Source organism: Armigeres subalbatus, chromosome 3, assembly GCF_024139115.2.
Source record: "Armigeres subalbatus isolate Guangzhou_Male chromosome 3, GZ_Asu_2, whole genome shotgun sequence".
Lineage (NCBI taxonomy): Eukaryota > Metazoa > Arthropoda > Insecta > Diptera > Culicidae > Armigeres > Armigeres subalbatus.
In genome coordinates, this window is record NC_085141.1 from 166,870,289 (window position 1) to 166,884,018 (window position 13,730).

Consider the following 13,730-nt stretch of genomic DNA (forward strand, 5'->3'; position numbering starts at 1 on the left):
AGATTTGTTAGTTAGTATATTGTTGCTCTTCTACATAACGATTTATATTCCTAGATATGGAAGAATTGATGGTGCAGATTAGGGAAATTATGGATAACAAACGTACAAACAAGCGCGATATGATAAACAAATTCGACTTATGCTTGCAAACAGACATTGCCAAGATATTCTCAGAAGTGGAGGAAATCAGTGAACAAGTGCTTCAGGAGTGGCTTTTGGACGTTAAATCAGACCCAGCACAGATCCGCGACTGTCTGATAGATCTTTCAGAACGACTAAGTTCATGTCAGCGTAAAGCACAGGAATATCGAAAGTACCAAAAAGAGTTTCGATTGGAAGTTACTCGTTTCGATAAACTGGACATCGTGATGAATGAAGTCAAGCTCCGCCAGACACTGTGGGACGGTGTGCAGCAATGGAAAGATAGTTTAGAACTGTGGAGTGAGATCAAATTCTACGATCTAAACGTCGAAGAAGTTGAAGCTCTTAACAATAAAATTTTGAAAAACTGTGCTATGCTGGATAAGAACCTACCCAAAAATGACATTATACCAAAGTTAAGGCTTGAAGCGGAAGAATTTAAAGAAAAAATACCTGTGCTTACGTATCTTCGTAATCCGGCACTGAAAAATCGCCATTGGATTAAAATCGAACAAATCTTGAACAAGCGATTGGCAGGGGAAGACGACATATACCTGCATACTTTTGAGGATGCTAATGCTTTCGAAGAAGAAATCGCTAATGAGCTGATGGAGGTGTCCAACATGGCGAGCGCAGAATCCGGACTGGAAACACTTTTGAACAAAGTTGAAAATGCCTGGAAAGAACTTGAGCTTACCGTGGTCAGTCATAGAGATGCTCGAGATGTATTCATATTAGCAGGAACTGATGAGATTCAAACTGTTCTGGATGAATCGAGTATCAATATTAGTACAATAGCTGCATCGAGGCACGTTGGACCGATCAAAGCGAAAGTTGATGACTGGACTAAGCAGCTCGACCTTTTCTCACGCACTTTGGACGAATGGTTAGTGTGTCAGCAATCTTGGATTTACTTGGAGGCTATATTTTCTGCACCTGATATACAAAGACAACTGCCCCACGAAACACAAATGTTCCTCCAAGTTGATAAAAGTTGGAAAGATCTTATGAGACGTACGCAGAAATCTCCAATGGCATTGAGCGCCGTGACTGCTGAAGGGGTTTTGGAGCAGTTACAGATTAACAACGTTCTGCTAGAAAAAGTTACTCGTTGTCTAGAAGCATATCTTGAAGTGAAACGCATGGCATTCCCAAGGTTCTACTTTCTGTCAAACGATGAACTGTTGGAAATTTTAGCCCAAACCAAAAATCCACACGCCGTCCAACCGCATCTTAGAAAATGCTTCGACGCTATTGCTCGTATTGAGTTTGGCAAGAAAAAGACCGAAAGTGGAGAATCTGTGATGACAAATGACATTATTGCTATGATATCTCCCGAGGGTGAGCGTCTTACCTTCGGTATAGGCTTGAAAGCACGTGGAGCCGTTGAAGACTGGTTATCCAAAGTAGAAGAAGCAATGTTCCTGGCAGTGAAAAGATACATGCGACTGGGATATCGATGCTACCCGACAAAAGATCGATCATTCTGGATGCAAGAACATCCTAACCAGATAGTGTTAACAGTATCACAACAGCAATGGTGTGCCGATGTACATGAAATTCTAGATGGAAAAGGAAAAACTATGAAGAAAATGATTGCGTTCAAGGAAAAATTAGTCAAAAATCTAGCTATTTTAGCATCAATTGCGAGAACAAATATATCAAAGCTAGTACGAAAGGTTCTATGTGCGCTTATCACCATCGACGTACATGCCATGGACATGATTTCACAAATGATCGAGAAAGCAGTTACCAAATCGTATGAAATACTTTTTTTTTTTTTTCATTTACACAAATACATAGGAATTTTTCAAAATTTCAGGTCAGATTTCGAATGGCTCAAAATGCTACGGTATTACTGGATGACTGAGACCGACACAGTTGAAACTAAAATGGCATCGTCCAATCAACCATATTTCTATGAATATCTTGGTGCAGGCGGAGTTCTGGTCATTACACCGTTAACAGACAGATGCTATTTATGTTTGATGGGCGCTCTGCAAATGGATTTAGGTGGAGCTCCTGCTGGACCAGCAGGAACTGGAAAAACTGAAACTACCAAAGATCTCGCCAAGGCACTTGCAATTCAATGCGTTGTATTCAATTGCTCCGACGGACTGGATTACAAAATGATGGGAAGATTTTTTACTGGTTTGGCACAATCGGGGGCGTGGTGTTGTTTCGATGAATTCAATCGGATTGATATCGAAGTTTTATCAGTAATTGCACAGCAGTTAATCACAATAAGAAACGCCAAGGCGATGAAAATGAAGCGATTCATGTTTGAAAACCGCGAAATTAAGTTGAAACCCTCTTGTGCTGCATTCATTACTATGAATCCTGGATACGCAGGAAGAACGGAGCTCCCGGACAATCTCAAGGCATTATTTAGACCTATATCCATGATGGTGCCGGATTATGCTTTGATTGCCGAAGTAATATTGTATTCCGAAGGATTTGAAGCATCTAAAATACTGGCGAAGAAAATGGTTCAGATGTATAAACTCTGTAGCGAACAGCTTAGTCAACAGGATCATTATGATTTTGGAATGCGGGCTGTGAAAAGTGTTCTGGTAATGGCAGGTGCTCTTAAGCGTGCCTCTCCTGATCAGCCAGAGGACATTACCTTGATTTGTGCGCTAAGAGATTCTAATCTACCGAAGTTTCTGGCAAATGATGCAGTTTTGTTTAATGGTATATTAGGTGACTTGTTTCCAGGAGTAGATTTACCGGAACCAGAGAGGGGTAGTTTACAGGGAGCCATTGAGTATTGCATGGAGCAGAATAATTTGCAAACCGTTCCGGAACTAATTCTTAAAACTCTTCAGCTTTACGAAACAATGGTTGTTCGTTGGGGTGTTATGTTGGTTGGCCCTACCGGAAGCGGAAAAACAACAGTGCTACATACACTGGCGTGTGCATTGGAAAAACTGTATAATGACATGATCGAAGGCCCCTACAACAGACCGGTGAATATTCAAACTCTCAATCCGAAAGCAATTAGCATGGACGAGCTTTATGGATATGTAAATTTAGCAACCATGGAATGGAAAGACGGCTTGTTGGGGTTGGCTATCCGGGCCGCAGTAAATATTTTAGGTGAGTTTTAATAAACAAATGTTAAGTTAAGATTTATAAAAAATACCCCCATACAAATGCCGGACAAATATGTTGCTCGAATCTTTCACCAAAGAGTAATTTTGGGACGCTAAATTCACGGGTGGGCTACGGGGACCTCCGTATTGTAAATATCCATCAATAGTGCATGATGACGTAGGTTGACAGTTCACAGAGCTTTTTCACCGGGACTTAGCCACCGGCGAAGCTTCCGATAAAATTGTTTCGTCTTTTTATTCGCATGTAGATGTCCTTTGCGATTGATTTTATGCTGAATGCAAAGAATATCACTGAAATATTCGGATCACAGTACCACCTTGGAAACAAGCTCTGTGAACTGTCAAAATAAGTGAGGTTAAGTTAGAGTTTGCATTGGTCTATTGTAAGGAATCACTCGACATCAGGGGGAGAAGGCGTAGCACTGAATCCCTACCCCAATATGTGCGACATCTGGATTTGGTTCTAAACTGTAAACAACAGTGTTTATTCTCTACCACCTTTTCGTTATGGCGAGGCAATTTTTATGCACACTTTTGTTTTCGATATTTTATCAAAAATAAACACTCAATCATGCAGCAATATAATGATGTGATATGCTTGATTTAACTGCTTGATTATAGGGACTCGAAAAAGAATTTATTTGCAGTAACTAACCGAATATAAAAAACCTTCCCCTCGGATATGTTACCTTGCCGCGGTGGGTCGGCTTACGCCATTAGCACTGATATGGCAACAAAAGGCATATCCTGTCGTGGTGGTATCACATGTTGACTATTTTTATTTGGTGCCGCGTTACATATCTGGCATTGACGCACTAATTTACGGCATTTGCATGTGATCCAACGGATCTCGTGTCTTGGAGCCTTGAATGGTAGTGCAGTCATGCAGAGGCCTTTTTCATCAGTGATAATGATGTGAGTTCTCTTCTTTTCGGCAATACTTTTCTGATGCGTGCCATGTGTATTGACACAGGATGAACCAATAACTTAGGCAAACAAAGTAATTCAAGGAACGCATACTTCATACCTTCTGACCATAAAGACAAAAATGACATCGTACAGACCAATCTATATGATTCGGCAATCGAGCCTCCAAAATAAACAAAAGATTTAAAAAATTCTATATGATTAGGAATGAGATAATGGGAGAGAATATCTATTAGAGTTGTAAATGTAATGTCTTTTGAGCCAGTTCAACAGTGTCTTAATGGACGACATGATCCTTGTACGGCTGGAAAACTGCTTCAAAAGTTATTAACTTGTCATTTTTTATAAATCGGGGATTGAACACTTTCTTATACTTGATAAAAAAAACTTCCGACTCAGTTTCTTCGATGAAGCATTGGGCAACATGTTCCATGTGAGTTGAAAAAACTGCTTCGGTCGATTTCGAGCGCGTACAATGACAATAGACGTCTAAATAGCATAAAAACTGACAAAATAGTTTGACTCTGACAAGAAAATGACAAAAATTACTTTAAACTATAACGATGTTAGTTAGCATGAGACCTGTCTGACTATTTATGAACGTAATTCCCTCTGATTCAGTTGCAACAGCGTCTTCTTGGACGACATGTTCCGTGTACGGCTGGCAAACTGCTTCGAAAGGAATTATGCAACGGTATCATCAAAGGCCTGGTGCAGAGGTTTCTACTCTATTCAGAGTCCCGCCAGTAAACCTCAAAAAAAAAAAAAAAGTAGCTAACCGAATATAAAAATGTTCACATTAACGATTGCGCCCTAACACCGGTTCTAAGCTTCGATGCAGAGTACACGAGCTTTGTTCGCCAATGACAGGCGTATGAGGCCCTTGCTCGACATGCAGTCGATCTGTGCACTGCAAGTTATTTGCTTATGAAGCTCCGCACTTCATGATAGGATGCTGACGCTACTTCTGGCGAATGGTCGCACTGACTTGTTGACAGATGTATGCGATGTATTGACCAACCAATCTGTCATCATCGTCATCAACAATCATACACAAGGAAGGGGAATGAATCTAAAAGTATAAAGTATGTATGCACCTCACACGTATGTAGATAGAGAGGTCATTGCGGTTACCGCGCGATATTTGTTGCCAGGGTGCTCGTCTCTTACGCGAGTTTATGATACAGACCGATAGGTTACTATCATAGCTTGCCGAAACACGTCCTGTAACACGGTAGATCAGAGCTTCCCAAACTTTTGGGTATGCGACCCACCTAGCAAAATTCTATATGTCTCGCGACCCATCTATGAAAAAATGCATTTTACCAAGTAGTATTAAGCATTAATTGAATCTGAATGTCATCTGTTTCGGCTCCTTCCACATAAAAAATATTCACGTTACCTTACATGTAAAAATGCAAAAAATGAGGAACATGATATTGTTTGTCAAAATGTAAGCGTTTTTATTTTACTTCATTAAGGGGACAGCTTTTAGACATAAATGTTTTCTAAAATAGCATGTGATGAATATATAAAATGAAATGCGGTTTGAACTTGAAATTATGTTCCTGAAAAAAATGATCAAAAGGTTCGGCTTTCGAGCAGCAATTAATATTCTACGCGACCCACCAACAATCCGCTCGCGACCCCCCTGGGGGTCGGGACCCACAGTTTGGGAAACCATGCGGTAGATCATTTTGACGTAGTGTGTTGCGGTGTAAGTTCTACCATACAGAGCCCTAGCTTGATCCATTTTCTAGCTAGGGACATAAGTTGTGGTAATTAAGGATTCATCGTATTAAGTCCCAGCTACCAACAGCAGTCTCAGAAATAAAACATAATTAATGTTACCTTGCAGACAGTTGAAAGAGTCGAATTCCTTTTGTTTGAGGCTAGACTGTATGAAGCGGAAACAACTTTTCAAGCAATTTGTTAAAAAACCTCGGTACCCGGTCCTATGATGAACTGACTGCTGGTAAAATCGAGTTAGGGGTTTAAATACGTAGTAACTCTTCTTGAACTGGTGAACAATGGTAGTGAGAGGAACAAACGGAAGTTCTTATTACTGAAAAAAATCTCTTGCTTGAAATGGTCTTGCAGACAGAGCTAAATCCCGGGTTTTCATTGGTGATATTCTAGAAGTAAGACAAGGATGTGTCTAGGGCTCCTATGCATGGCCAAAAACAGTATCACTGTTCTGTTTTCTCAAGAAAGGAAAAAAAACATAGCTTGCGATCGACGGGTGGTGAGGTTACCACCCTTGAGGTCGATGTTGGGTGTAATAACGTCGAGTGCGTTAGTATAGGCGTGAGCTTTCTCGATTGTATGACATTTGCCAGAAAACCATTTGCCAGAATCAATTTGCCAGAACGATGTTTGCCAGAAACCCATTTGCCAGAATGGACCATATGCCAGAAAGCCATTCCCCAGAATAGACCATTTGAGTAATTTGCCAGAATGTACCATTCCCCAGAAATAGTAAAACTGGAAATTCCAATTATTATTGATGGCTAAAGAATAGAAAAAAATATAAAGAAGGTAATTTTGCATTATTTAGTGGATTTGGCATCATTTTGTGATGAAGGGATTTGCGGTATAATTAATTTTCATAAAAGGGTTTATTCAACATATTAGACAATTTTCAGAAAGATGGATACTGTTTATCAAAAAATACCAAACAAACTGTTTACGAATGGATATCATATTTCTTCGTCTCATTCCACACGCAGACTTCATTATAAATTAAATCATATCTACAATTGGATAATATCATTTTAAGTCATACTAGACGCCATTTGCTTTCATTGAAGAAGTTATATCTACAAGTCTAGGCAAAATGTCTATTTCTAAAGAAGGAATCATTTCCACAATTGACATATTCAAACACGGACACTGGCAACCACCTACGTTTAAAGAAGGAATAGCATCTTCTTCTTCATTGGCACTGCTTAGTGTTCCTTCAGTACTTCCACAGTTTCTGAAGTTTCGTGAATTTTCTAAGTCAAGTTGCCATTTTTGCATTCGTATATCATGAAACAAACAGATGATACTTCTATGCCCAGGGAAGTCCAGACAATTTCCAAACCAAAAATTGCCTAGACCGGCACCAAGAATCGAACCCAGTCATCCTCAGCATTGTCTTGTTTTATAGCCGAGCATCTTATCGCTAGGCCGCCGGGACATCGGGATAACATCTATCCTTGTGTTGAAGGTTAGGTGGATTGTATGCTGCGCTGCTGGTCGGATGGATTGCCCGTTCCCCTCGTAGGACCGAGCCACGGATGGACAACACCGGTGGTTGCCGTCGCAATGGAGGCAGGTCTGGGATTGGCTGTCTGTTGACGATGGATCGTCCCTCTGGATAGGCCGAAACGGCCGTCGAAAATTATTTAACTCTTTCAATTGGAAAATTATTATTAACTCTGAATTGGCTCTGAAAAGAGCCGGTTGGATTGGTGTTGAAAAGGGAGCAAACGTTGGAGCAAAACACAGAGCTACACAGTTTAGTTCTTCATTCTATGTATTAATTTTCTTCAGTATACACAAAATTTCTTCGTAGCCTCGCTGCTACCACTACCACTACGCAACGCTTGCGATATCGGGCGACGTCGGTGACGCTGCATCAGCAAGAATCAGCTGCACCACCCCTCGCACTCCTACGGCTGTTGCTCGACGCACAGCTGCTGATCGCCGCACGGCTGCGGGTGTCGGGTCGGTCTCGTTCTCGCTCGTTGCTGGATTCCTTTTCGGGTCTGCTGCTTCGGCTTGCTTCGTCCGTGGCGTTTGAATAACTGAATGACGGTTGCAGAACAGCGCGCTGTTTTATAGTTGAATCGAGATGGCTACTGCGCTCTGATTGGTTGATTGTATCTGACCAATCACCGTACTTCAGCCCGCCTTGCGGACTGAACACCTTGCTTTAATCGGAGCAAGCACCTTTTTTAAGAAATGGGTCATATCCACCATTGCTTCATTTCTGACAAACGCCTATTTTCAAAGAAGGGATCACATCCACTTTTGCTTTAATTTGGGCAAGCGCCTACTTTTAAAAGAAGGAATCACATCCACCATTGCTTCATTTGAGGCAAACGCCTACTTTTAAAGAAGGGACCACATCCACCATTGCCTTAATCCGAGCAAGCGCCTTCTTTTAAAGAATGAATTACATGCACAATTACCCTTATCCGGAAAAGCGCCTTCTTTTGAAGAAGGGATCATATCGACCATTGCCTTAATCCTGGCAAACACCTATTTTTAAAAAAGGTTCACATCAACCATTGCCTTAATCGGGGCAAGCACCTAATTTCAAAGAAGGTATCACATTACCCATTGCCTTAATTCGGACAAGCGCCTTCTTTTGAAGAAGGGATCATATCCACCATTGTTTTAATTTTGGCAATCGCCTAATTTTAAAGAAGGGTTCACATCCACCGTTGCCTTAATCCCGGCTAGCGCCTGCTTTTAAAGAAGGGATCACATCCACCATTGCCATAATCCGGGCAAGCGCCTACTTTTAAAAAAGGAATTACATCAACCATTGCGTTGATCCGGGCAAACGCCTATTTTTAAAGAAGGAGTCACATCTACCATTACTTAAATCTGGGTAAGCACCTATTTTGGAAGAAGGGATCACACCCTCCATTGCCTTAATCCGGACAAACAGATACTTGAAAGAAAGGATCATATCCGCCATTTTTGCCTTAATCCAGGCAAGCTACTATACTCGGCTTATGTATGCACACATCTTATGTACAGATTAGTTATTTTCAATGCTATTATCGACCGGAGCGGTGTTTTATTCCTCAGTAGAAAACAACTATATGCCAAATGACCCTCTCTTTTAACGCTATGTTATGCCAATTCATGCCGTTAAGAATTATTGCGCATACTGAGCAAACGCGCGCATGGCAAATTAGTGACGACCAATTCTGGGGAATGGTGCATTCTGGGGAATGGTACATTCTGGCGAATGGCTTTCTGGGGAATGGTGCATTCTGGCAAACGACTTTCTGGGGAATGGTCCATTCTGGCAAATTGATTCTGGCAAAAGGCCTTCTGGCAAATGACTTTCTGGCGAATGTCATACAGCCGCTTTCTCAATAGTCCCCCCCCTGATGTATTGCTTAATTGCGGGCCGGGGATACGGACGGGCGAAAGGGTTTTGGTTTTAGTGGGACACCACCTAAGTTAACTTCCTCAGGTGTGTATTTGCAGATTTCCGTTTACCCTAATTCAAGAAAAAAAAAACATACTGGAGTACAAAAGTAGGCATGCTGAAACGGTAGAACATCGTTTCGGTTCAGCATGTGCGAAGATAGCAGTGACGATGTTCACATTCACAAATGATTTGTTTTCTATTGTTTTACAGAGGAAGAGCATCAATGGGTGGTTTGCGATGGACCAGTAGATGCAGTCTGGATTGAGAATTTGAACACTGTGCTTGATGACAACAAAATGCTATGCTTGGCAAACTCCGAACGAATAAAGCTCACAAGTTGGGTACACATGCTATTCGAAGTACAAGACTTGGCTCAGGCGTCACCTGCAACGGTGTCTCGATGTGGTATGGTATATCTTGACCCACTGCACCTGGGATGGGCAGCACTAATAACGTCGTGGTTGAATACAGTTGAGGAATGTTACTTGGACCAAGACTTGAAGGAACATATACACTTGATGTTTAGTCGTTATTATGATGCAATGGTTAAGTACATCAATAGGAAATGCCGTTGGAGTATCCATCAAGTAAATGTTAGTAAATTATCCATGATGACAAAACTGTTGTTGGTACTGTTGAAGCAAACCCAGGGAATCAATCTCATGGAACGTGGAGATGCAAAAAACTACGTTTGCAAATTGTTCACTTGGACTGCTCTTTGGGCGTTTGCAGGAAACTTATTGGATGGATCTAAAGTTGGATTTGAAAAGTTACTCAAATCATTGTTCCAAGAAAGTGATGCAGCTCTGTAAGACTTATTGAAATATTTATGTTGACAATTCAAAATTTAATTAATATTGTTTTAGGTTACCCGATGGATCTCTGTGGGACTATAGGATAAACCCAACGATAAAAACATGGGAGAACTGGTCTACAATTCATCCGCAGTTCGAATATAATCCGAATGTGGCGTATTTCGACTTGCTCGTTCCAACCCTGGATACAACCAAGTACGGATTTGTCGCTGAAATGCTTTTCCGAGAGCAGTACCCGGTTCTTTTCACAGGAGATACTGGTGTAGGTAAATCCGTATTAGCTCGGGATATCTTGAACAAACTGATGAAGGAAAATGTTATACCGATTTTTGTCAATTTCTCGGCTCAATCGGAGAGTGCCCGTACTCAAGAAATAATTGAATCAAGACTGGAACGTCGTAAAAAGACTTTACTAGGAGCACCAATCAATAAAAAGATTATCATTTTCATAGATGATGTCAACATGCCGAAACTAGATGTGTATGGAAGTCAACCACCGATTGAACTGCTACGTCAATTTCTCGACTTCCACGGAGTTTACGATCGCGATAAAATGTACTGGAAAGATATTGTTGATGTTACACTAGGAGCAGCGTGTGCACCTCCTGGAGGTGGAAGGAATGTTCTAACGCCGAGGTTTATTAGACATTTTGCCTTGCTATCCCTTCCGTCACCTAACAGTGACACTCTGAAAACTATTTTCAAATCAATACTTATTGGGTTTTTGAGCGACTTCAGTATGGCTATACGTCCACTTGCTGAGCCTATCATAGAAGCGGCTGTCGCAGTTTACGAAAGAATTTCCGAGGAACTTCTGCCAACACCGAAGAAGTCGCATTATGTGTTTAATTTACGGGATTTATCCAAGTGTGTTCAAGGCATTCTACAGGCCGACTCTTCGTCCTACGTGAATCCTATTCAAATGCTTCGTTTGTTCTATCACGAGTCGATGAGAATATTCTACGATCGTTTAATATGCGAAGAGGATAAGACGTACTTCAAACAACTATTACAAGATTGCTGCGAGAAATTTTTCGAAACAACAGTTGTCCAACAAGAAGAGACAGTTTTCTTCGGAGACTTCATGGTCTTCGGGCAGGCAACAGAAGACCGCGTGTATGAGGAAATAAAAGATTATAAAAAACTGAAGAATGTTTTAGCAGATTACTTGGAAGATTACAATTCCGCCGGAGGCAAAGAGATGAATCTTATATTTTTTGGAGATGCTATTGAACACATAATCCGTTTGGCTCGATTACTTCGATCGGAGCGAGGAAATGGTTTATTGGTTGGAGTTTCCGGAATGGGTAAACAAAGCCTCTCGCGGTTGGCCGCACATATCAACGGTTACCAGTGCAATCAAATTGCTCTCCGACGAGGGTATGACCATACGAGTTTTCATGAAGACTTGAGAAAGATTTATTGGATCGCAGGAGTATTGAATAAGCCCACTGTATTTTTGATAACCGATACTCAAATAGTGAAAGAAGAATTTATGGAAGACATTAACAATATCCTGAACTCAGGAGAGGTCCCTAATTTGTTTGAAGGGGATGAATATGAAAAAATTATATTAAACGCTCGACAACCCTGTGTAGAATCTGGGTATCCTAACACGACAAGAGATGGTATATTCGAATTTTTCATCAAACGCGTTCGTGCTAATTTGCATGTGATATTGTGCATGAGCCCTGTGGGTGACACTTTTAGGCGAAGATGTCGAATGTTCCCTTCGCTGGTGAACTGTTGTACAATTGATTGGTTTGTCAAGTGGCCAGCAGAAGCACTCTTGTCAGTAGCAATAGGCTCATTAAAAGAAGTATCTGAGAATGAAGTACAATGCAAGCACCTAGCCCAAGTTTGCGTGATGATGCACGAAAGTGTGGAAACTATTTCAGAACGGTTCTATCGGGAAATGCGAAGGCATTATTATACGACTCCTAGTAGTTATTTGCAGTTGATAAACCAGTATCGTGTTATGGTGCAGAAACGAGTTGACATCATCCAACAGAAAAAGGATAGGATTGCTAATGGTTTGAGTAAAATTCTGGAAACAAATATTGTCGTAGCTGAAATGGGTGAAGAATTGAAACAGTTCGTTCCAATTTTGGAAGAAAAATCCAGAAACATGAAGGAATTATTGTCAAAACTAGACAAGGACAATATAATTGCGGAAGGCGTTAAAAAAAGTGTAGCAAAAGATGAAGCAGAAGCTAAAATTAAAGCTGCTGAAACCCAAGAGATAGCTGATGAAGCCGCAAAAGATTTGGAGATTGTTATGCCTACACTACAAGCTGCGCAAGATGCTCTCAAGGCTCTAAACAAAAACGACATTAATGAGTTGAGAGTATTTCAAAAACCTCCAAAATTGGTACAGTTTGTTATGGAAGCAGTTCTTATACTTCTGGGTTCAAAGTAATATTATTTGTTAATTGCGTAAAAGACATTTATTTTTATATATTATTTTAGAACTGACTGGAACACTGCTAAAGTTGTTATGGCTGATGTCAATTTTCTGAAGAAACTAGAGGATTACGATAAAGAGCATATACCAGATTCGATACTCAAAAAATTAAAGACATATATTGAACATAAAGATTTTCAACCTCCAGTGAGTATCATATAGGATAATAAAGGATTGGATGCATCAGTGCCTTTTTTAGCAAGAAGACAGCAACATTCTACAAAATATTTAATATTTGAACTCTGTATTCTTTCTTCATAAATACTCTTCTAAATTACAAGCAAACGAAATAATGTATTTTTTTTTTATTTAATAAAATAAGTAGATTGAAATCATAACGCCAATCTATTTGCAGGTCGTCGAGAAAGTATCTAAAGTAGCAAAGTCGATGTGCTTATGGGTGATAGCCGTTGAGCGGTATGCAAAAGTGTACAGGGTGGTAGAACCTAAAATAAAACGACAGAAAGAAGCTGAGGACGAGCTTAATCAAGTTATGAAGCTACTTAAGTCGAAGCAAAATGAACTAGCAGAAATCGAGGCCAAAATATTGATGCTAATGTCTAACTTAGATGAAAAGAAACGAGAGATGAAAGTCCTGCAAGACCATAACGATCTTACTGCTGCACGGTTGAATCGAGCTGGCAGGCTAACGTCTGCTTTGGCTGATGAAGAAATCCGATGGCGTGACACTGTGCAAGAGCTAACTGCTGAACAGTTCGCCGTTCCGGGAGATGTCCTGGTAGCATCCGCGTACGTAGCATACTTGGGTGCTTTCCCCATTGATTATCGCCGTGAACTTTCGAAAGCTTGGGTGGAAGAATGTAGGAATTTGAACATTCCCAGCAGTGATAAATTTAACTTAGTTAACATTCTGGGTGATTCATTGCAAATTAGACAATGGAACATGTTTGGCCTACCGAGAGATGAGATTTCAATCGAAAATGCAATTATTTCAACTCAGGCCGGTCGATGGCCGCTGATGATCGATCCTCAAGAGCAAGCTAATCGCTGGATACGTGACATGGAAGCAAAAAATGAATTACGCATAATTAAATTAACCGATGCAAATATGATGAGAATCTTAGAGATCTGGTAACATTAAACCATTG

General features: G+C 40.6%; 1 protein-coding gene across 1 annotated transcript in view; it reads left to right on the forward strand.

Moving 5' to 3' along the window:
- The window catches only part of LOC134226469 (dynein axonemal heavy chain 6), a 40,850-nt gene that overhangs the window by 5,722 nt on the left and 21,398 nt on the right, over positions 1-13,730 (forward strand). The window contains exons 8-13 of the mRNA XM_062707261.1: positions 55-1,900; positions 1,964-3,240; positions 9,553-10,150; positions 10,209-12,572; positions 12,627-12,768; positions 12,977-13,713. Coding sequence (XP_062563245.1) covers positions 55-1,900; positions 1,964-3,240; positions 9,553-10,150; positions 10,209-12,572; positions 12,627-12,768; positions 12,977-13,713 — 6,964 coding nt within the window. The remainder of the gene's footprint in view (positions 1-54; positions 1,901-1,963; positions 3,241-9,552; positions 10,151-10,208; positions 12,573-12,626; positions 12,769-12,976; positions 13,714-13,730) is intronic.